This window comes from Aptenodytes forsteri, unplaced genomic scaffold (genome assembly GCF_000699145.1).
Source record: "Aptenodytes forsteri isolate BGI_AS27 unplaced genomic scaffold, ASM69914v1 Scaffold92, whole genome shotgun sequence".
In the NCBI taxonomy this organism is placed as follows: domain Eukaryota; kingdom Metazoa; phylum Chordata; class Aves; order Sphenisciformes; family Spheniscidae; genus Aptenodytes; species Aptenodytes forsteri.
Genome location: NW_008794581.1, coordinates 1,821,325 through 1,846,992, shown reverse-complemented (window position 1 = coordinate 1,846,992; position 25,668 = coordinate 1,821,325). Strand labels below are relative to the sequence as shown.

At 35.8% G+C, this 25,668-nt stretch overlaps 1 protein-coding gene across 1 annotated transcript in view; it reads right to left on the bottom strand.

Moving 5' to 3' along the window:
- Positions 1-2,077: 2,077 nt before the first annotated feature.
- Positions 2,078-25,668, bottom strand: part of CENPK (centromere protein K) — a 24,397-nt gene continuing 806 nt past the window's right edge. Inside the window, exons 2-10 of the mRNA XM_009272545.2 lie at positions 23,130-23,231; positions 21,603-21,659; positions 17,511-17,583; positions 13,139-13,185; positions 11,249-11,331; positions 11,036-11,134; positions 10,613-10,754; positions 6,184-6,237; positions 2,078-3,180 (exon numbers count right to left, since the gene is read on the bottom strand). Coding sequence (XP_009270820.1) covers positions 3,022-3,180; positions 6,184-6,237; positions 10,613-10,754; positions 11,036-11,134; positions 11,249-11,331; positions 13,139-13,185; positions 17,511-17,583; positions 21,603-21,659; positions 23,130-23,231 — 816 coding nt within the window. The 3' untranslated portion in view covers positions 2,078-3,021. The remainder of the gene's footprint in view (positions 3,181-6,183; positions 6,238-10,612; positions 10,755-11,035; positions 11,135-11,248; positions 11,332-13,138; positions 13,186-17,510; positions 17,584-21,602; positions 21,660-23,129; positions 23,232-25,668) is intronic.

Genomic DNA, 25,668 nt, shown 5'->3' with positions numbered 1-25,668 from the left:
AAAACACAGCACTGTACCAGCTGCTAGGAAGGAAATTAACTCTATCCCTGCCGAAACCAGCAAACATCCTAGCCAAACTAAAACACAAAACCAAAACGCATAGGCAGTGGAGGCAGGGATATACATCCTGGGGATATTATAGGGATATAGCCTGGGAGTGGAGGGAGCGGGTCAGGAAAGCCAAGGCACAGCTAGAGCTGAACTTGGCTAGAGACATAAAAAATAACAAAAAGGGTTTCTTCAGGTACAAAGGAAGATGAAAGAAACTGTACCTCCCCTGATGAGTGAAACGGGAGACCTGGCTACAACGGACATGGAGAAGGCTGAGGTACTCAACAACTTTTTTGCCTGCGGTCTTCACTGGCAAGTTGCTCTAGCCATGCCACCCAATGCATAGGATCCAAAGGCAGGGACTGGGACAATGAAGTACTGCCCACTATAGAAGATCAGGTTTGAGACCATCTAAGGAACCTGAATGGGCACAAGTCCATGGGACGTGATGAGATGCATCTGAGGGAACTGGCAGGGGAAGGTGCTGAGCCAGTCTGCATCATATTTGAAAAGTCATGGCAGACTGGCAAAGTTCCCACTGACTGAAAAAGGGGAAACATAACCCCCATTGTTAAAAAGGGAAAAAAGGAAGACCCGGGGAACTACAGGCCAGTCAGTCTCACCTCTGTGCTGGCAAGATCATGGAACAGATCCTCCTGGAAACTATACTAAGGCACATGGAAAAGAGAGGTGATTGGTGACATCCAACACAGCTTCACCAAGGGCAAATCATGCCTGACAAATTTGCTGGCCTTCTATGACGGGGTTACAGCATTGGTGGATAAGGGAATAGCAACTGACATCATCTACCCAGACTTGTGAAAAGCATTTGATACTGTCCCACACAACATCCTTGTCTCTAAAATGGAGAGGTATGGATCTGACGGGTGGACCATTTAATGGATAACAAATTGGCTAGATGGTCACACTCAAAGAGTTGCGGTCAACGGCTTGATGCCCGGGTGGAGACCAGTGACAAGTGGTATCCCTCAGGGGTCCATACTGGGACCAGTATTATTGAACATCTTTGATGGGGACATGGACAGTAGTAAGCGTATTATAGAGACAGGTACTAAGAATCACATTGTTATTGTGATTGAACTGTGTATTATAATTGCTATATTTTGCTAAGTGTAACTTACATTTGTATTGTTTTGGCTGACATTTTTTCGCCACAAAAATGATCAGAGAGGTGGAACACCTCTCCTATGGGGAAAGGCTGAGAGAGTTGAGATTATCTAGCCTAGAGAAGAGAACGCTCCAGGGAGACCTTATTGCAGCCTTTCAGTACTTCAAGGGTGCCTACAGGGAAGATGGGGAGGGACTTTTTATCAGCAAGTATAGTTATAGGATGAGGGGTGACAGTTTTAAACTGAAGGAGGGTAGATTTAGATTAGATATCAAGAAGAAATTCTTCACTGTGAGGGCGGTGAAGCACTGGCACAGGTTGCTCAGAGAAGTTGTGGATGCCCCATCCCTGGAAGTGTTCAAGGCCAGGTGGACAGGGGCTTTGAGCAACCTGATCAAGTGGAACATGTCCCTGCCCATGGCAGGGGATTGGAACTATATGACGGGAGACCTTATTGCAGCCTTTCAGTACTTCAAGGGTGCCTACAGGGAAGATGGGGAGGGACTTTTTATCAGCAAGTATAGTTATAGGATGAGGGGTGACAGTTTTAAACTGAAGGAGGGTAGATTTAGATTAGATATCAAGAAGAAATTCTTCACTGTGAGGGCGGTGAAGCACTGGCACAGGTTGCTCAGAGAAGTTGTGGATGCCCCATCCCTGGAAGTGTTCAAGGCCAGGTTGGATGGGGCTTTGAGCAACCTGATCAAGTGGAACATGTCCCTGCCCATGGCAGGGGATTGGAACTAGATGACTTTCCAATCCAACCCTTTATTTCTCTGTAAACTGAAAAAGCATTAAAGTCAATAATTTAATTTACCTCAATAAACTGAAATCTGGTTAATAAAAGGCATATTTTATTTTCCACGGTTACAGTCACTATAGATACGCAAGAGTAGAATTTCCAGCTTCAATTCTGGGGTTTAATTTCAGACTATTTGTGTAAAATGGGGCAAGTTATCATTTGTGCACCCATGGACTACAATAACAAGGGCTATAGAAAAGCAGATTAGGATGACACAGAATGCCAGCATTTAGAAGGTAACTGTCAATTGACATAACTTAGAAACTGTAGAAATCAACAGAACAGAGATCTATTGTAAGCCTTGATAAACTAGATCTGAAAAAGTGAAGACAGATACTGTTAGGCAATATAGCATAACACAATATGAACTGTTTCGGAAACATGCAGTTGTAGAGTTGCACACTCAACATCTGCAGCCCTTTGCACAGGAAGATGTGTCAGCTTTCCTAAGTGTTTCTCTTAAATTTATTGGCTTTATTTGCAAAGGCTCTGGAAAAAAAACCCAAACACATTCTTGAGATGATACTTCACTGTTAGTTCCAAATGTCTGCAAGGCCATGTACAGGAGGAGCTGAGTTATTTCAGATTTTGCCTCTACAGAGTGCAACAAAATACTAGAGGAAATAGAGAAGAGTTAAAGCTATCTAAGAAAAGTAACATACAAGAGAAGTCATGTATGAAATATGATTTTTAAAGTAAAAAGGACTGTTAAACATCTTTACTTTATGCATTACCTGAATTTGCATCTTATTAAAGCAACTGAAAAAACCCTCCACAATGCAAATCTTGGCATCACTTGCCATAAAACTGAAAGCCAACTGTAACTCTGAGCAGTTAAAGTAGGATTTTTTGTCTTTTCTCATATTTCACACTCTGACCAGATATACACTTTATTAAATAAGAAAAAGAATAATCAAATCATCCAACAAGAAGAGGTTGCTGATATGAAAAAACCTTATCATAAAACATAAGTATGTCTTAGCCCCCAAGTAAGAGTACTGGTGCTTTATTTTGTTTTACAGTAAACACGTAGGTCATGCTACATGTGAAAGGCTTCTAGGCGTATTCTGTTTGGATCTTCTGGATGTCTCAGGGCAATTCCATATCGCAGCAGCAGCTCAATATAAGGTGGCCAAAATGAGTCACTGATTGTTACATAGGGTTCATGTGGTGTGGTCATTGATTTGTTTATAAGAATCTGGAAGACCAAAAGGATAAGATTTATGAAATGAACAAAACAGCTAGATTTTTATCTCCTTTAACTAAATTTATACAAATGATTGCAATGAGACACTTATGTAGGCATTATAAGAAATACAAGACTACAGGAGAAATAAGACCTGTTCAAGGTAGAAGTAAAACAAAGAACTTCCAATTTACTTCATTACATCTTTTTTGATGTAAACATTGGAAGCAGAATTCTCCTTTTATCCAGACTAAGTTTTTCACCATCTGTCAAAAATTCTTACTGGATTTTAGATAGTGTAACTGTAAATGTCTAAAAAAATCTGAACATGAAGGTGGTAAATCATTATATAATTAATCTTTAAGTCAGTAGCTGTTAATTTAAGATTAAAAGCATTAAACAAGAGGGAAAGCTAGATTTTTGGGAATCACTTGCCTCAAAACCATATGACTTATTGTCAACAAATCACTGTCCCTCACTCTTCCAGATTTTAGCAGAGAAGAATGTCCACCTTACAACTTTTCTAAATTTAATCTCACTAATAAGCTAAAAGAAAAAAAATGTCATCTTAGATTTGGAAGAACTCTTTCCTCTATTTTGTGTCCCTCTGTAGGTAGCATTAGAAATAAATAAGTTTGCACCAGTAAAAAGTTAAACTTAACAGTCCTAGTTTAACTTCACTATGCTTGCACATCAAATCTTTTTGCTGATCTCATAAATGGATTATCCAAATTCTTAGTATCACTTCTTATTTGGGCATCACAAGCACCTTACAACAATTCACCTCCTCTTGATATTTCCTTACTTCTCCTTTGTTCCTTATCTAAATATAGAATTAGTTAATGGAGTCAAAAAAAGATCAGTTTTCAGATTCTTTTTCTGTTCTTGGAGACCATGTTTATGCCCTCATAATATTGCTCATGGGGAATACTGCAGACAGTACAGATTATTTAATCTCACCCATACCATTGTGCTTTCTCTATTCATCCCAGATATTTCATCTTTCTACTCAGAGCTTCTAAATGTTATAGCTTTCCTGATTTCACTAGATACAAAATACTGTCTGCATCTTTACTGCTAAAGAAAAACTCAATCCTCACTACCAGACTTAAATCTTTTTTCACCCACTGGTATTTAAAAAAAAAAAAATACTGCTCTTCTTTTTCAGAACATTCCAAAGAATTATTCCAGTTTGTCTTTTTACTTATCTGCCCCAATTCTGAATATTTACTCCAAATGTATTATTTTAGATGAATTGTTACTTAGTCTTTTCTGACATCTGATATTCCAAAACAGCCTTTATGGCTGTAGCTTTACATACATTCGTATTGTAAACAGTCTTTCAAATCTTAAATGAGTTCACTAAATTCTCAATCAGAAGGGAATAATCCTCAAACTGCTTAAAAGGAAAAGAATTACTACACTTGTAAAAAATTACAGTTCATTACTGGAATAAAAAGTAGTCTAACAAAAATTGAGGTTTACATGAGAAAAGAGGTTACTGCTTGCTTACCACTTACGCTAGTTTAATGAAGTAGGTACTGATATACCTATGTAATATAAATGTATAAACCTAGCTTGTCAAAGTGTATTTATTAAAAATGTACACTTTCATTATTTAACAAAACACATGGAGATTGAGGAGACATGGTTAGGAACACATGCACTGAGTGTAATTCTGTGAATGAATTACATTTTTACAACAGCAAATCCTAAGTCTGTAACTATAATACAAAGATGACTTCGCATTTGTCTCTTTAAGAAACTATTATCTGTATCTAAGAAAACACTTTTGAAATTTAACAGGCACTTGAAGCTAGAACCAAGTTGCTCAACAAAAAGAAAACCCATAAAACAAAGATAAGGGACATTGACAGTTTACGCCAAGATAGTTAAAATTAAAAATAAGTCTGAATTTTTGGAAGTAGTATGTTCTTCCAAATGGAAATCAGACATTACTTGGATGTGTTCATATTTTGAGGAGATGAACAATGTCAGAAAAATATGAAGGGCAATTTTAAAGCATTAGAAGAGCTTTAAAATTTTAATTCCATAGGGAATGTGGCTATTTTAAATTCTGATCTGTTTTCAAGCTCTGCCTAATTTGGCATTAATAGGCATGCTGAGATACTTGAAGCATGTAAAATGATTTTGATTATGTAAGCTCGAAGTCTGGGCTTTAAACTAAAGTACAACAATGTCACAGTGACCAGATCATAGCATCTTAATACCAGAAAGTTGTTATTCATCAAGTTTTCCCTCAGGACAAAACTTCCCCCCGACCCCGGAGGTCTTACACAGCGATGCTTACAACTGCCTGAACAGTGAGGATGAAGGAGGAATAGGAAATTTCACTTCAAATGCTACATTTAAGACAAGAAGGAACAATGCTACTGAAGAGATTTTTAATGCTCCTTCAAAATTATGCTTTGCAATTCAAATTCATAAATTGCACTGTGATTAAAAATACACACTAAGCAATGCTGGCATACTTATAAAACCAATTAGAAATGCATGAATCAGATTAATTGATTTCCTCATATGAGAAGGTACTCCAGTTAATACATGAGACTACACATTAACTGTTCCTTTTATAACTGTTATTGTATTATATTTCAGAAATACCTTTATTGAAACAGTACAAAATACAGCATGAAATGGAACAATTTATATTTTTGTTAAGCATAGTGGCTCATATTAGGGGAGACAAATGCTAAGGCTCATAAGACTTCTTCAAAATTATAATTATAAAATTAAGACACAAGGAATAATCATTCTCCAGCTTAACTAAATCTTCAGTTTATCTAAATTATTACCACATCTCTTGTTAAAAATTAGGGGTATAATTTTGTAGGAATTAAAATAGAAATCTGACATAACATTCTTAAACATTCTACTTTTCAATTAACGATCTTAACTGTACATCATATACTGTTATTTATCTTTTTAATATACTATCATCCAATCTGATTATTGGAAAATCCCTCAAATCTCTACGTAACAAAACCATCTTACCTCTAAAATTTCATGCAGTGTTATCAATTCTACAGCTGGCTCTTCAGAAGAATTCTGCAGAGATAATCACCCCCCCAGCCAAGTTAACAGAAACCAAAACTGGAAAAATTGTCAGGAAAATTGTTAATTGAAAAAGAAAAATAATCACACAATTATTTGATTGCATAGTACACAACAGATGAAGACTTACTTAGATTTAGTCATGACAAAAATACAAGGTAGTATTTAAATCATTCATCTACCAGTTCAATATTATAGACTTTAAATGTAATATTTTTTGAATTAATTATTAAAAAAGATTAATCTTAAGTGATCATAGTATATCTACCTGGATTTACATTTAAATAAAACCAATTACACCATATTTATAAATGTAGTGCAGTGCAAAACATTCTATGAATATGATCTATTAGGGAAAAAAGAAGTTTTTCTTGAACTTTAGAAAAATGTTTACAATGCAAGTTTGACACAGCTCAGGACTTGAGTTCATAGTGCCTTAGTATTTTTTCATGATTTGCTGATGAATATTTGTTTACTTTTACTCTGATTAAAAAAAAAAAATCAGCCAAGCTTAAGAGATAGAATCATTAAAAACTTGGAAAAAAAAGTCCTTGATAAATTATCATTTGTACAGCAATCCATTAGAAGATTACTTGTTTTTATTTGCAGCAAGCAAATCAAGCCATTTGCCTATAAATTGACAGGGATTCCCTTAGGCAGCAATACCAACAAAACTGCTTGTGCTGTTGCACAGTGAAGCTGATTCTTTTATTTTTCAATTTTATCCTTTTTCCCCTTCCACTTCACATTCAACAAAATAAAGGAGATTAAGCAGCCACCAGTGCTGTATTTTCAGCACTGCTGTTGAGTATGTCAGCTTAAGTCTAAGATACTAACAGATGTGCAACACCTTATATGAACTCCACTTCTGGAACAGAAGAATACAAGCAATAAAAGAAGAATTTGTGAAAGGCAAGTTCTGGCTGCTTTTTTCCAGTCACAGTTCTTAATATTCTCACTTTCAGAAAGCCACAACGGAGACATACTGCCTGCTCCATGGAAATCTTGCAAACCACAGAGGTAAGGCTCAATAATACCTATCTTTGTGCCTTTATCTTGATACGAGGCTGAGGAAATAGAATCGACACTAAGAAGCTGCAAAAGCTTCCTTGGAGCAATCACAAAGATTCTTTGTAGCCTCGTCTGTTGTATTTCCTTGGCCAAAAATATTACTTCGTAACTTAAGTAGTGGGTTCAATATTCATGTTTCAAAGTTGAAATTAGGTTATGACTTCAGTAATTACTGAAACTGATATCCAAAGAATAAAATTCTAAGGATATTAGTGTAAAAAGGTTTGCACTCTCACAGAACTAGCAAACTTACTTTACTAGGTTTATAATATACATTGTGTATATTGTTTTATAAAATTATATTACTTACATATTTAAGTGTCACCAATATAATAGATACCTCTAATTAATTAATGCTTATGAAGTCACTTCTAAGCAGGATGCTCAGCATTTATTTATTTAACCTGAAAGGCAACTTCTCCCTTCCATGAGATAGATTGGCATAAAGAATATTCCTCAACATATGACTTCTCATATTTCTTATCTTGAAAAAAAATGTGTTTTTTTTAAATCCAAGATTTAAAATGCAAGATAATTCTTACCTCAGTCACTACCTATACTAAAGGTCTTGGACCATGGCAACAGAAGCTAACCTGGGCTGCTGTGATTCAGTCTTCCTGCCCATTCCCAATCCCAGACGCAGGTGCCTGGTGAAAGGAGGGTGGAACCAGAACAGAGGCTTGGAGCAGTCTGCACTACTCTGGAGCTGTGCCCTACGGATGTCAGCCCTACACATTTGCCCTCACACAGAACTGCTGAGAACACAAGAATCTTCCACGAAGTGAAGCAAAATTACGGATATACAGAGTTAAGACTTCGGTGCTTCCACAGCGGTGAACCAAGCTGATAATAGATGTGAATAGCATGCTCCAAAAAAATGTAGCAGCAAATTTCATTGCTAATGCTGTCAATTTGTATTTCTGACACAATAAAGAAAACAATATAGGTGAAAATGGCTGTCTCTCCTGCCTTCACAGTTAATCACTTCGATGCGGATTACAGGGGACCTGCAGTTGAGCCATTGAGATCCAGCTTAGTAAAAAGATAGAGAAGAAGCTATGAATTCACAAGGAGTGAAAAGAAAGAGACTTGCTAGAAGACAAACTGTGTTCAAGAGTCCAGGAAATGCATAAATAAAATTAAAACTAAGAAAAGACAAGACCTTGCTTGGAAATGGGTCAAAATAAATTTTACATTAAGTAAAGTAAAAAGGAAAGGTAGAAGGTGAGCTTCTGTGAGCAGGGGAAGGATTAGTTAATCCCAAACACCTTGGGTGATTATTTTTTTCTTTAGATTTTACTAAGGAAAATTGCATGGAAGAGAGATGAAGGCAGGGTAGCTAGTAAGAATTTCTGACAGTAGGTATAACAGAGGCTGAGAAAATTCAGGCAGTTGATTTTGCTCTAGGGCGGGAGATTTTACATAAAATCTTCCTCAGAATTCTGAAACACACACATGAATTCACTGTTTCTTGTATTTAAAACACAGCTGGATATGACCATGAGCAACTCAATCCAACTTTGACATTGGCACTACCTTGATGATGGTGTTGGAATGGAAGATCGAGAGGTCACTTTCAGCCTATGTTTTTCTATGACATCACATAAATGGGAGCAAATAAATTGGTTTATCTCATTATATGAAATATACTTTTAAGGAAATAATGATATATATGGGAAAAATGGGCAATTGCTTAAAATGCATCTGGGACTCATTAGTGTTTGAAGAGACATGTCCTAGAACAATTGTAGGATGAATGAGAACCAGCAAATAGGGAGATGACGTATCAGGCTAAAATCAGGAAATATACGATTGAAACACAAGTGTTAATTAAGCTTTAATTTAAATGAAGTTTTAATTTCTTAATGTTGGAACAAAGTACATTGTTAATATTACAATGTTACTATATTTAGTAATAGCAGGAAACTGGAAGGCATTGATATGCAGAATAACTAAGATATAATAGAATAAGATGTTTGAAGATGGTTGAGTAAGACTTTGAAAATGGACATCATGCCTTGAAGGCTCCATTTGGTATTTTTATGTGCAAAATATATACTTCTATGCAAAAACAAGTTTTTTTTTTTTTAATTAAAAGCTAGGGTTCATCAGTTGGAAATAACAGGAAGAAAAAGACAAGGGTGTAATCAGTTGCTTTTGTGATGACTGTTAGCTAGCAGTTTTGTTCATAATATTGTTTTTTACCAGGTTCCAAAAAAGATTAATCCAATTGGAAGCAAATATAGAAAATGGATATTATTAGGATAAGCCAGGGAATTGAAAAAAATTATCTTACAGAACAAGAAAGGTTTGCTAGTTCAATTAGCAAAACAAAGAAAGAGAGGGTATAAGATTGCTGTCCATAAATATATCAGGAGGAATAAACATAAGAAAGAAAAAGAGCTATTCTAAGGACAATACTGGTGTAAGAATACATGGATCTGTGTTAGACATAAATAAATTTAGACTGGAAGTTAGGAGACAGTTTCTAACCAGAGTACTGAGGTACTAGAACATACCCCAATAGAAACAGTAGTAACAAAAATAATTCGTTTTAAAATGGACCTCAGTGATAATATTTAAGAAATTATATTATGGGGTTGTCTGAAATAACAGGGAACTGGATTAAAGAAATCCTTTTTATTTCTGTATTCTTAAGTCTGTCTGAAATCAAAATCAACGTCTGCCTTTTTTGTAGCTTTTTTGTAACTATTCTTTCAAATAGCAATGGTAAAAGTTTTATTTTTACTGCAGACTTTGAATTTATTATGCAAAATACTCCCTGACTGCCTATTTTCCCCTAAAGTTTCAAGATAATTTTTGGCCCAGTTTGCCTGAACAGAAACTGATGGTTAACATTCCAAACTACACTGTAATTATAAACACTTGTTCTTATTACTGTTCCAAAAACATTGTTAGACAATTAAGATTTGCTTTGCCAAGGAAAATATGAATCCACTTGCCTAGTCCAGTAAAGAAGAAATGGAACAATTTGGAGTAAACCCCTCACCGTTTCCAAATTTGGCACAGCTTGCAGTTCAGTAAGAAATACAATACATTGCTATGCATCTCAGTGGGTAAAGGATATGCATTAAAAAAGAAAATATCCAGCTGGGAACAGCCTTAAATAATATAAACTAACCTGAAAAATATCAATTAAACCTAAAAGATCAGCTGTAAGAACTATAGTTACTTCAATATAACTGCAGATTCTATGCTACTGACTTTAAAAAGATATTGCATCTAATTAAATAGAAATTGAACATTCCAAATTTAATAATTACTAAGAAAATCTTACCTTCTTCTTAGTACTTCCACCTTTCTCTGGAAGCGGAAAATGTTCTTCTAGGAATTCACCCAGAGCATTCAAGAGTTCTTCCTTATATATCTTTAGTTTCAACATTTTATTTAGCACTTCATGAAATGCTCTAATATTCAGACTAATAGTAAAAACATAGCAATAGAATATGAAATTCAATAAAATAATTAAAAAGTTCTTCTTAAGTAAAAAAATCCCTTCTTTTCTATTGTTATAAGTTCAACATCTTCAGTCACAGCATATAAGCAGACAGTAGCAATATTTTCCATGTTTCGAATATGGATTATTGAGTTATTTGATCTATTTAACAAAACAAGAAGTATGTTTTAAGAGTTTGTTTGCTCATTTCTTCTTGTTGATATTTAAATTCTTCAATATAAAAACTCAACACTGTAGAAATACCTTTTTTTGGAAAGTTGTTCAACTTGGGTTTTTGTCTCTTCTTCAATTCCATTAAGAGTATCTAGTATCTGCTCCTGTTCCTCATGCCACTGCTGTTCTCTTTGAAACATGAAAAGTAGGAAGTGACATAACAAATAAATAGTTTTCCTGGACAGTCAAAAAAGAAGTGGTAAAAAAGCTTACAGCATTCATAAGTCCAAATTATTATATTACCTTTTCAGATCTTCTTCCAGTTGTTTATTCTTCGACTGAACTGTTGACAGCACCATTTCAAGATCATTCTTTACTTTCTGCAACTATAAAAAAGTAAAAATAAACCTACAGTTCGCATATAGCCCAGTCTGTAGTATTTGTTCTATGTAAGGTTACATCTGTAAATCTGGTAAAGAGGGCCAAAATTATCTGTAGTTTCTTAAGAAATACGGCTATAGAGTGACACGCTATTTTTAAATCCAGTTGGAGCTATTTAAAATGTTACCATCACCAGTTGCTCATTAATGTCTTATTGAAGCTCTGTAAAACATAGTTGATTTTACCTGAAGCAGATTATGGAGCACACACACATGAACTGCTCATCTGATGAAAAGACTGAGGAGAAGACATCTACAGCACCAGAGCTGTGTTGTCTAAATCATTGCAGCTGTTTGCAGAGGAGGCTGAGGGGAGACCTCATCGCTCTCTACAACTACCTGAAAGGAGGTTGTAGCGAGGTGGGTGTTGGTCTCTTCTCCCAAGTAACTAGCGATAGGACAAGAGGAAATGGCCTTAAGTTGCACCAGGGGAGGTTTAGATTGGATGTGAGGAAAAATTTCTTTACTGAAAGAGTGGTGAAACATTGGAACAGGCTGCCCAGGGAAGTGGTTGAGTCCCCATCCCTGGAGGTATTTAAAAGACGAGTAGATGAGGCACTTAGGGACATGGCTTAGTGGGTGGTGGTGTTGGGTCGACAGTTGGACTCGATGATCTTAGAGGTCTTTTCCAACCTCAATGATTCTATGATTCTATGTTTGCAAGAATGAATCCATGCTAATTGCACCAACATAAGATGTATAGCACTTGGAAAACAAAGATGCCGCAAAGACAGACTAATTGCATCCATGAATTAAATGGTCCTCAGTGATATGGACATATTTGGGAGAGAAAAGGAGGAGAAATAAAACTACTGCAGCCAGAAGTTATATGCGCTGCTAAAGATAGGGAACAGTGGACTCTCAGTGGACTGGGTCTTTCATTAGTGCATTATGTTCTACAAAGTAGTATTTCTAATAGTTTACTGTTTGGTTTTTTTTTTTTAATATAAACCTATGATTTGGATGTATTTTGTCTCCTTCCATACAAACTATGAGAACTTTTATTTAGCTCAAAGAAATAAAAATTGTGAAAATATTCTACAGAAGCAAATATGCTCTATATATGCAACATCTGGGAAAAAAAAATTAGAATCCTCAACAAAATAGGCCACAAAATGGGATATCAGATAAAACATGCCATAGCAATACAGTCAAATGAAAGTGTGTAACCAAACAACTTGTTAATAGTGACTCTGAACAGGAGTTGGGTTCCCTGTTGTGAGTGATACTGGAGGGAAGAAAGCTGCTAGGAAGAAGAAAACCAAAAATGTTTTTTTTTCCTGAAGCCATAGCTACAGGAATATTCTCAGGTCATGTTGCATACCAACGTCCAATCAATATAGTGTAACGCTACCCCTAAGACATTCTTGATTTGCTCCTTCTTCCAAAGGTGGAAGAACAAAATATTTGCAAATTATTGCCACAGAACTCCAGATCTAAGAATACTGACTCCTCTGTGTAACACAATGTTACATTATTTTATATCAAGTATGAAATGCAATATACAAAGACTTTTTGTTTAAAAGATCATTCATTACAACTAGGAAATTTTAGTAGTTATAGTACAGGGGAAGAAAAAAAAAAAACAACATTAGAACAACAATGCCTGAAGAAACATACACAGTATCTTACCAGTAGTCCACCACAGGAGTAGTCATAGGAAAATGCAGCAATTGTATATACTTTTTCCTTTTCCTTTTTCATTTCTTTTTCAATGGAATTTTATTACCTCTTAACAAACAAAAAGACTTACCTCTTCTTTTCCTAATGCTAACAGTACATCTGGATTGGTAGAAATTACTGAAAAATAAAATAAATTGGGGTTTTTGCACTGGATGATATAGACTTGTTTATATCAAAAAAGCAGCCTACCTACAGAGAAACTTGTGTAGCATCTAAAAAACTAGCTTGGCTGTCAGCAGCAGTTTAACCACATTCTGTGGTGTCCTCTGGGTGAACCTACTGTCACTTTTCAGCAAGTTAAATTAGACTGAAAAAAGTGTGGTGGTGTTAATGCTTCTGCGTTATTTTTTTATACCTGAAGTAGCTCAGGTACACAATATTGAAATGTGAACGAGTCATACTTCAAGATAAGCAAGCCTGATTTTTTCAGTGGAAGGGATTCCATCAACATTACCAATGTGGGCAATGAAATTCTTCCAGTCTTCCAATTCCTTGTTAAACAGCCTCCCAAATGCTTGATCAGGGTTGTAAAACCTATCAGATTTAAAGAACTTCAAAAGCATGTCACCATCCTTACTGTTCACAAGAACAGCTACATGTAGGGAGATGAAATGCCCAGCAAGGCCAATATCCTAACTCCAACCCTGAGCAACAGCAGAACTTAAGGGTAAGTACGGTACTATTCAAGGATGTGGCAATGTTTCCCCAGAATGCTTCTGCAAAATGCAGTGATTTATGGCTCACAGATTTTCTGAATAAAAAGTGAATTGTTGTATTTGGTAGCCTTCAATGGACTCCAATCAATTCTCAGTTCCATGTCAACTTGCAGCATCTGCATAAACGTTTGACTTTTTCAGAAGTGAAGCATTTGGATCTATTAACAGAAGAAATGAAAGCTACTCTAACAGATTTAAGTTTAATATGATGAGGATATTTTTTGCCCAAACTTGGGCTCCAAATCTCTAATCTTAAAAATAATTACTTCTATAAAAGCTTTTCCTTTAACAAAAAGGAAAACCCCTAACTCTCTCAAAAGCATTAAATATCTCCTAAATACAACACAGTTGATTTCTAAAGTTTATAAAAGTACTTTTTTTGGTAATTTTAGTTTTTATCTCCACAAATTTTGAGAAGCCTTAGATTTGTAGTTTTAAAAGCAGCATTTGTTCCGAGATGAAAATCAGCAAGACTACTGAGTTCAAAATACATTAAATTACATGTCACAAGAAAATCCCTTTTACTTAGAGAATAAACTGTCTCTAAATCTTGACACAAAATTTGAGTAGAGTGCTCCCAAATTAAGCTTATGTTTAAGAGCTGTGGGAGGTAGTTGTCTGGGCTATTATTAGAGCAAGATTTCTTTAGTGACACGAATATCCTACATACACATGATGAAATTCATCGGTGCGCTTTTATTCACATTCACTGGCATATTGCAAGAAACCCATACAACTCTTCCCCTTGCCACTCCCCCCCCCCCCCCCCACATGATTATTGTGAGCCCTCGCTACCTGGAATTATGAATTTCTACTATTGGTTTCTAACACTTCTTAATTTTTAGATACCTAATCCTGAGTATGTACTTCCCATTCAATATTCATATTGTGTGAGTATCAGAATAGAAGGTCACATCTTCCTAGGAAAGAAATCACTAACCCTCATTTAGTGAAGGAACAGTGCAGATATAAGACACTGGGACAACACATTTATGGCAGGTGCTACTGTAAAGAACACAGGTTGCCCTGCCTACTATCAGCTAAAGCTTTTTCAGTTATGAATCACTACACTTGCAAAAATCAAATGTCAAACAGGATTGCCTAGTGATACATAGTACAATTACTAAGCAAAATACTACCAGATGCTAAGAATGTAAAAGCAACTACTATGCACATGTTTATACAGAAACTCCTATTAAAATAAGAGGAATTTGGCAGAATACTGGTATTTTGCAAAGAAAAATAGAAATTATGCAGAGACCACAACTGTTTTATATGGTTTAAAATATGGTTGCTTCCACTTCCTTATTTTGCAAAAGTAGAAGTTAAATTCTATTTTTATGAGCCAAACACTTGTTAAGAAGTTTTAATTCAGCTGATTTAGCAGCTCTAGAGCTACATAAATAGTACCAGAAATTGAGAACGAACAAGAGACTAAACTAAAAAGCTTTGCAAAAATAAAATTTGCATTGTGGATTCAAGTCTGTTTGCCAATGTTGTGCCCAAAGAAATGTAGAACTGCCAAGTTACAACCTCTGAAAATAAGGTTTAAAGTTTAAATGCTGACAGGCCCTCATTTACAAGAAATTAACTGGCCATTACTAAAAGCAGAAACCAAAGTAACAAGACTGCCTGAATTTATCTAAATAGAAGTAGCAGAAATACTAATTTCATACAATTTACTAATAGAGCATGGATGTCAGGCTATGTTTTCAATTAAGTAATTCCTCCTTCAAAACAAACAGTAGGTAGAAAGGAGCCAAGATGGACAGAGAAGATGTAAGCACAGTAGACTTCATTTTCATACAAGCGCTATAACTCTATTCAAATTCTTAGCAGCAACTTTTTTTCTTCCCTCGGAAAGGTAGCCAAAAAGGCAAAGCTTTGGCTGCAAAATATTATTTGCATTATAATATGCATAGATCATTTCTCTAGTACAAAATTAAGATTTCTAATAATAAATCTTATCACCTGGGAACAAGTAAGAATGGTTGAGCAAAGCAAGTCAGCAAGCCAATAAAAATAGGTCAAGCCCCAAGAATATTTTTAAGTAAATAGCTTAAAGTTTAAAATAATTACATATTTTAGTCAGGAAACCTAACATCTCTAGGTTTTTTATCCAGATAAAAACTGTAAGTGCTTTCAATTCATTTGCTTTAATCCAGCAGTTTATTCATAAGCAGCAGCCAAGAACCAGTATTTCCCAAATTCATTCAATGTCATACTTCTGGTCTACATACCTCTAAGAAGCTTTTGAGGCTCACCATTTTTAGAGATGGGCTTACAAAGCACATGAACTACGAAGTTATTCTAACAGAGCAACAATATCTATTTATAAGAAAGAAGAAATACTTATTTTTTTCCAGCTCCTATTATTTGATCACAATATGCAGCAAGTACATGAGCTTTTAAAGCCACTTCTCCAGCTTCTTTCATGTTCGTCTGAAAATGCATTCCAATGTGGCCAAGTGACAATATATTGGAAATCACCATTTGCCGTCTAAAACACATTCCTATCATTTTGTAAACACTAAGAAAACCAAGCTTCTTCTGGCATAAAAATATTCAAATGAGTCAATGTATCCATTTAAAGATTAACTAATAAGTTTTACTGAGTTGAAAGGTGCTAACAGTTCCTTGACAGGAGACATAACAGTGAGTGCTACCAGAAAACTAATGATAGCGTAGTGTGAACTGTTTTAGTGGTCTCCAAATGGGACATCTGAAAAAACAGATTACTTTACTCACACTTAGATTCCGAATGGTTTTATTTTCCGTGTCTGACCACATCAGCCTTGCAACAGAGTGAAATCAGTCAGCACTGATCCTTATGTACAAAAAATTTTGAAGAACTGAGGAATTTATACCATTTGACTGATAATGCCTAACAAATGTAAGAGCTACCACTTGTCTCAGTGGTTTGTGCTTCTCAGGATCAATAAGTAACCTGGGTTCCTGTGTTGTTAAAATAAACTGAGTATCTTTTACCACCTTTTCTTGACCTGAAATCTCTGACCCCTGTTAAATCCAAGCTAGATATTTTATTATGGTGTAACAGGCTTACCGCTAAAGGTTTACTTCTAAGTTTCAGCTAGTACATCATAATACAACACACTTTTGTGAAGCAGTATGTTGTAGTTAAACCACAACACAGTAATAAAAAAAAATAATCAAAGGAGGTATGGTTAAAAACATGTCTGGGTAAATTATTGTTAGTTTATTAGCAATACATGCAAAGAAAAAAGATATATCAGCTTCTTAAAAGACAAAATGAACACAAAATTCTTTGCCAAAGTAGTTCTGTCCTAAAAAGGAAATACAAATGAAAGATGGAGAAGAAACCATCACAGAAAGGAGAAACCTGAATGAGGGTAACAGCACAATGAACTGTAGTTATTTTGTTAGGAGATCTGCTAACCGTTTTTCTTCCATTAAACTGACTGATGAATGGTGGTATGAATAATGCATTTATTTGTCCAGAATCATAATATTAAGTTAAATAGAATTAACTTTGAATTTTAAGTTCATTTAGAACTGAAGTGCAAAAAGAATATAGAAATGAAACATACATGCTACTGTGGGAAGTATTTAATTTAATATTTAAGTAGTTATAGTATGAAAATACAGTTAGCAGACATTTAATATATACACAGTTTAAGATGCCTAGATGAAAGAGACTTTGCAGAAATTTGTATGAGTATACCTTACATGGAAGCAGTTACTTACATTCAGGACTTCTTTTTTGCCATTGATTGTATTCCGCTGTTAAAGCTTTAACTCGCATCATTAACAAGGAAAGCTGTATAACAAGAAAAGAAGCATCTTTTGAAGTGTGTTGAGTTGCATTGGAGTAAAATGAGATAGAACGGGATAGAAATTCAATTATTAAGTTTATACAGCAGAAAACAAAAGAGCATCTATTACAATAGACCACTTAGTCCTTCAAAAGGTTTAAAAAGCCACTTGCAGGGGTCAAGAAACATGTTGATGCTTTTTTCAAAAGGAGGAAATCAGAAGTAGTCAGAGTTGGAATTTTTCTCCTAATTTCTTCTGTAATATCAGACAATGACCACAACTGAACATGAGCCACTAGAACCAATGACAATACTTCACATCCCCACTACTCCAGATGCATGGTTGATAGACATTTAAGGTTAAATGGACTGTGCTTGATGACTACACAAAAGATTGGCTTCCAAAAAACCAGTACTCAAATAAATCTTCTATCAAAACCACACCTGTGGACTCAACAAAAAATGCTTTAGAACTAGTGCTCTAGCTCACTGTAATCACTGAAAATATAGGAGCAATAAGAAAAACACCAGTTCACAAGTTTATTAAAAAACCCCAAATTAAACAACCATAGATTTTTAAAGATGTACTTATTTTAGTATCTTACTATGTTCTGGAGAAAGCATATATTCATTATTTCCACTTCCTGAAACTGAGGAAAACACCTATAATTTTTCTTCAAATACATTGTAAATTACATCTAGATATCATATTACAAGTAACCTGATAAATTAAGCATACATTTAAATACAAAAGGTACTGCTGATATGGTCAAGCATCCTGTAAAAAGCACTGCAGACTGCATTTGGCTTTACATCAACTAAAGAGAAAAATATACTAAGAATCATCAGCCAAGTTCTTATAATAAAAATATCAATAATTGACAACTTAGACTTAGCTTTTCACTAGTCAAAATAACTTTATGAAGTGCATCTTCAAAAGACAACCTTATAAAAGAAAGGAGAAGAAAACAAACCCAAAGCAAAAGAAATAATCACCATACAAACATTTCTTATTTTCTACATCAGGTGGTGTCATCTCTTTTGTAATGGAGCACTACTCTTGACATCAGCTCATTCTTTGTTCCTTTAAAATTGATAAAAAAGGATGTACGAAACGTTCTAGATATTCCAGCAACTGGACAAAAAACTTTCAGATAAATTAATACTACCATTCAGCAACCTTAAATCAAGGACCATCTTTTCAACAGACAAATACATACAGCAAATATGTACAGATGTCTCCCTCTCATGCCCTATATACATTCCTAGCAAAGTATGCTGCTCAGTAAGTAATCCATTACATCACAGACCAGAATCAGTCTCCAAATTTAAAGGATAAAACCATAGAGAGTACACTGCAAGATTACAGTCTTGAGGTGATTAAGGAATGAACATTAGTGACAGTGTCAACAGCAAGGAAAAAAACACATAGCTTCTCTGCCAGCTACAATGAAAACAGAATAGAATAGTCCCAGTTGGAAGGGACCTACAATGATCATCTAGTCCAACTGCCTGACAAATTCAGGGCTGACCAAAAGTTAAAGCATATTATTGAGGGCATTGTTCAAACACCTCTTGAACACTGACGTGCTTGGGGCATCAACCACCTCTCTGCAAAGCCTGTTCCAGTGTTTGACCACCTTCTCAGCAAAGAAACACTTCCTAATGTCCGGTCTGAACCTCCCCTGACACAGCTTTGAATTATTCTCATGTGTCGTCACTGGGTAGCAGGGAGAAGAGCTCAGAACCTCCTTCTCCATGTCCCCTCCTCAGGAAGCTGTAGAGAGCAATGAGGTCACCCCTCAGCCTCCTTTTCTCCAAACTAGACAAGCCCAAAGTCCTCAGCCACTCTTCACAGGACATGCCTTCCAGCCCTTTTTCACCAGCTTTGTTGCCCTCCTCTGGACACATTCAAGGACCTTCACATCCTTCTTAAATCGTGGGGCCCAGAACTGCACACAGTACTCAAGGTGAAGCCGCACCAACGCCGAATACAGCAGGAGAATTACCTCTTTTGACTGGCTGGTTATACTGTTTGGTGCACCCCAGGATGCGGTTTGCCCTCTTGGCTGCCAGGGCACACTGCTGACCCATATTGACCTTAGCATCAGACCAGCACCCCCAGATCCCTTCCTGCAGGGATGCTCTCCAGCCACTCCTCTCCCGGTTTATAGTTGTGCCTGGCATTACTCCGTCCCAAGTGCAGAATCCAACATTTGTTCTTGTTAAATGTTGATTGCCATTGATGATTGCCCAATGCTGCAATCTACCTAGATTCCTCTGCAAGACATCTTGTCCCTCAAGAGAGTCAACAGCACCTCCCAGTTTGGTATCATCAGCAAACTTGCTAATGGTACATTCAACTCCTGCATCCAGATCATTGATAAATATATTGAACAGAACTGTCCCTAGAATTGAACCCTGAGGAACACCGCTGGTGACTAGCCACCAGCCAGATGCAGCCCCATTCACTACAACCCTTTGAGCCCTGCCATCCAGCCAGTTCTTCACCGAAAACACTGTGTACCTGCTCATCTCACAGTTGGACAACATGTCCAGAAGGATGCTGTGAGGGACAGTGTCAAAAGCCTTACTAAAAATCCAGAAAAACTACATCCACCACCTTCCCTTCATCCACTGGGCAGGTGACCTTATCACAGAAGGGTATCAAATTAGTTAAACAGGACTTTCCCTTTGTGAACCCATGCTGACTGTGCCTGATGATTGCATTAGTCTTTAAATGTCTTTCAATAGCACCCAGTATAATCTTCTCCATAATTTTTCCAGGAACTGAGGTTCGACTAACAGGTCTGTAGTTTCCTGGGTCAATACAAGTGCCTATGTTAGGGCTGCAATAAAATCCCATGAAAGTTGCTGACAGAGGATATAACATGACCTTTTTGTCTCTTCCCTATTTTCTATTATGAAGTGCAATCTTAAGATTAATCTTCATTTTTGCAACTCCATTTAATCATTGTCTTGCTATGACAGTTTAAGAAAAGCATATCCTGAAAGTCTAAGTATTAATTACAAGGGTATGATGTGCTTCAGTAAAGCTGCAAAGAAATATAAAAACCTCAGTCTACATCCAATTAAAGTTATTGAAAATTTATTTCTACTTATAGGATTTCATCCAAATTCCTAAAAGGAGAAAAAGATTGTATTTTATGCATTTGAATATGCATCTTCATTTACTTATTCCAATTAAATAATAGTTTAGAACACAGTTTATTACTAGCAAGAGGTAAATATTAGTAATTACATAGTAATTAAATATCTGAATGTATTCAACAGATACACCTCTGAAGAAAAGTGCTCTTTTTGTTAATTGTTCAGTCAAGTGTATTGAATTAACTACCCGAATGCTCTTACTGAAGTCACACAAGATGGAGATTTGTAAGACCTACATATTTCACCCAACCAGCCCAATGTTTAACTATTTATACTTTCCAAATTTGGAGTCCTCATCTAAATAGGAACTTTTAAAATAGAATTTATAATTTACAAACAACTGAACAGTGAGCCAGCATTGTCTTTTTGCATGTTCCCCAAAATTTGAGGGATACAGGAGCTCACTTCCATGCACTCAACATCACTCAGTTCATTTCTAATTCAAGCACATCAGTTTCCTAATGAAATCCACAAATGGGGAACAACTGTAATTTGCAAATGCAAAGTTCCAGACTAAAACTAAAAGGATCCATATAGTTTCACAAATTACATATAAACTGATTAAGAAATAGTCCAAACGGGTATTAAGTTACAGACCCCTCCATTTTGCTGCCTATGTTAGTCATTTTTATCAGTTGTGGCAGGACTGTATCTAGACTCTTTGCTATACATAAATGCAACTTTCCAGTATTTGCTAGAACCTTACTTGACAATACAGCTTCAAAGTTAATAAGAGTAAAAGTGTCAGCTTTAGAGAATAAGTGAAGATAATTTAGTTTCCTTCTTTTGGAAACACACCATATCTTTACAGAAAACTAAATATTTTGTGGAGAATAAAAAATAACTGTCTTACCTTGGCATCCGATTTTAACAGTGTTTCCGTTCCTAGAAGCATTAGCTTGCTCTGACACTTGGTAGAAAACAAACAAAACACAAACAATGTTTACTTACTCTTCCCTTTTGTAAGGAAGAAACATGATGCTTAGAAATTCCGACAAAAGTTGTATAACATAGAAAAAAGTGGTTTTATTTGGCTCCTACCACATCCCTCAGAGCCTGACCCAGAACAGCAAATTAAGAAATATTTTTAAATCATACCACAGTAGAACTTCAATTAATTGAAAAGTAGAAAAGTAGCAGCTAACAAAAGATGTATGATTTGAGGTACTTAGGAGCTAATTCAATGACTACTAGGTGTTTAAACTTTTTGCTGAAACATGCATGCATCCAGGATGCAACAATCAAATTAATAAAAATCCTACTGTTTTTATCAACTTCCAAAAATAACGCAAATTATCACTGCCTGTATTGTTTTGGGGATGCTGGGAACAAGATACAAGATAGCAAAGATTTTCAATTAAATTCAAAATAATAAACATTCTAACTTCCCTTCTAATCTGAAAATTTCAAAGAAAGTTCACGTCCTCAAGTGGGGTACCAAACAAAACCTCTGTTGATAACTTATTACAGTACTTCAGAAACCTAGACACAGGATTCCCTGTCACTTTTTCAATATTAAGATAACTTTACATGTAACAACAAATAAAAATCACATTAGTCTTTTTAAAATCTAATTCTGTAAAAACATTGCACTGTGGGTTGTCTATACTTTGTTCTACATTAATTTTGGAAATATTTTTACTTCAGTTTCTGATACTTTTAATGCTTTGAATCTACAACTCAGAACTCAAGCAAATACCATATAAATACCACATAAAATTGAATGAAGCAATTAAGACTCTCAAAATATAATTTAGAACATGACTTTTCATCAGACTCAGCAGAATCTTACAGGATGCACAGCATTCCCTCAGAACTGTTAAAGTTTATCTTTCCTGGGATTCCTGTAAATAAAAATAACTTGCTCGAAAGTGTTATTATTAGCATATTGGACCATATATCGAGAGAGATAAATTTTATTCTTGAGGATGTAACTGTCAGTTTGCATGAGTGTATGCTAACATCATCGTCCTTCTAAGCCTCTTTCTCCTCCCATTCTCCCTCTCTCCTTTAAGATCAAAAGTACTTGTGAACAGCAGTTAAATCCTATCTTGTATGAGGCTAAAGAGAGAAGGATCTCAAGTCTCAGTGTGCTGGTACTACCAGAACACAAGTAAATTGTTTAATTTTCCCTAATTAAAGGAAAGGCAAGGCGTTCTTCACCCCTGCCACCACTTCCACTTTTGGCCTTTCTGAAGATCTTCTCTTCTGGTGTGTGTCATCCCGTCCCCCCGTCCCCCCCCGCTTTTTTATCTTGTTTTGTTGCGGTGGTTTCTTTGGAGGGGGTGAGATAAGCATGCAGTGAAGAATGAAGTGATGAACAAAAAAATGTTCAGGAAAGTTTACAACAAATCTAGTCTATCACTTGTGATTTGCATACCTCTTCCATCTGCTTCCAAATACTCTCACATTCATCCAAGAGTTCTTCCTTGGCATCTACAGGACAAACCGAGTCCTTGGTGATTTCTGGTAAATATTCAGCCTATTAACAAGCAAATAGAACAGTTATCATGTAGATCTACAATAATTAACAGGTTACTCAATCATACCTGCTACTTCAGGTCAAATATGTAACAGAGCAATCCCTCTGAACCCAAAGTTTTCAGTTAACTCCCCTATATTTCTAGGCAGCACCCAATCATTCAGTACAATCAGCTAACTATATTACTATAGTAAAATTTCAAGACACTAACAACTTTTTTTTTCAAATTGAATCACAAAGTCCTAAATTTTCAAAACTGTTTTGATTATCTGCAATTGTGTTTTTTGTTTTCTGACAACTTTAATAAAGAAACAATAAGAGAATCTCACATCTACAAAGTCAAGCTTTTCTTCCATGTATCTGCAAAGTTCTTAAGCATAGTTACTTCTGATCTGTCTTCCAATAAACATCCTAATCTACTTCTCCTTGTGACAACTTGAATTCAGAATCTTTTTGATTAACAAATTAAAGTGTCCTGGAGGTTACTAGAAAAAAAACCAAACGAAAGATATGCAGGCAACCAAGGAAAGAGGGCACCAGGACAGCCAAGAGAAAAATCAACCCAAGTTAAATTAAAAGTTTGAGAAACTGTTGGGTCAGATAGAAAACATACAAATTCAGAAAACATACAAATTCAGAAGTTTAATGCTAGTCAAGTCTATAGAGAGATACATGAACGACAACAGCAATTAAGAGGGAAAAACAAGAAGGGCCAAAATGACACTCAAAGGGAATTTTTTTTTTTTAAGGTTAAACAACCAACAGGAATTTCCTAGATGTACAAGATGCAGGAAGCCTTTAAAAATACTTAAATGGCTCACTAAGACCACCGTACACTTAGAGATTAAAAAGAGACATTAAAAAAAGATAAAGATCTAAAGAAGAAATAAACATCTCTGCCTTCTTAATGATGCACTCAACCTTTTGTTCATTTTCAGAACAAAAACACAGCATCAGAGAATATTATGTTGAAAACCCAAGTAATTTAAAAGGAGTGAAATATTCACCAAGGACCTCCAAAGTTCAGGTATGCCATAGCAGACTGGCTAAGAAAAAAATCAGAATGTCTCACTGAACACTGGAAGTATTCTAGAGAACTGAAAGGTAGCAATACTTCTATTAAGCCTTCCAGGCAAATGCATTGCATCAATAATTAAAAACAGAACACTAGAAAAATCTGGATTGCCATGATCTGATAAGGTCTAACGAGCAGTTTTCGCAAAGGAAAATCATTATCTTAAGAGCCTTGGAATGTCTCCATAACATAAAAGAGAACTAGTTCACATAATTTATTAAGCCTTCTGAAATGCCTCCAGCAAAGTCCCCCACAGAAGGTTAATAAAGAAACTAAGCAGTCTTGAGATGCAATGTACTTTTTTCCTCAGACCTAAAACTGTCAAGGAGACAAACAAACAAAAAAGCCTAAACAAATAGTTTTCATCATGGCAAAAAGGCTCAGCAGCAGAACTAAGAGGGCCTGAATGAAAAAAAAAAAAGAAAAGAAGATATGATCTCTGGAAATTTGAAAGGGGTCTTGGGGTGGAATAAAGAGTCCTATCCCCCTGTAATAATACAAGCCATTAGCATGAAAACATGTGAAATAAGTCTGAGTACATAGCAAAACCCCCCAAAAAATGTTTAAACGATAAATTATAACAATTTTATTATTATTGACCTTCAAAATTTCCATGATTGATTTCACACAAAGTTTCAGAATGTACATATTATGAGGAGATACTACAGGGCTCTGTAGCGCAAGCCAAACTGACTTGTGGTCCCCAATACCATGCTGTTAATTACCATATAATGTATATACATCAAAGTGTCATGTTCAGATATTTTTCCTTGTAGCTTGCAGTTTTCCCTATTTCTGTATGGTAAAATTAGGTTTCTATTTGTACACCATATCTGAAAACTGAAGACTTTTTTGCATGTCATTAATATTAATGCATTCCAGTTTCAACATGTTACTCCTTCTTACCTCATTTTAGAGCTACATAATTAAGTAAAAAATAGAGGCAGGGACAAAAGTGCATTGTAGGCTCTATGCCAGCCAGGCTTCATGGGAGATGTTTCATGTCAACAAATACAAAACGACCAACTACTGGAAGAAATTCAGAGATGAGAAAGGAAAGTAACAGCAGCCTTGAGAAAACTGATAGGAAGGAAAAAAAAAGCCCAGACAGAAAGCCGGGAGTTCACCTTAGGAAGGAGAATAATAAAAGGATACAAAAAACATCACGCAAGAGGTTAGACAGGGCGCTCCCACGCTCCCTGACATAAACCCCAGGACTACACCAGCGACAGGAAAACATGGGAAGGAGGTTACTCCTCACAGGCTAGGGCCGAACGCAGCCTTTTCCCACGCGGGAGCCGGCGGGCACGGCCGCAGGGGTCGGTCAGCCCGCTCCCCTCCCAGCAGCCCCGCGGCCCTAAC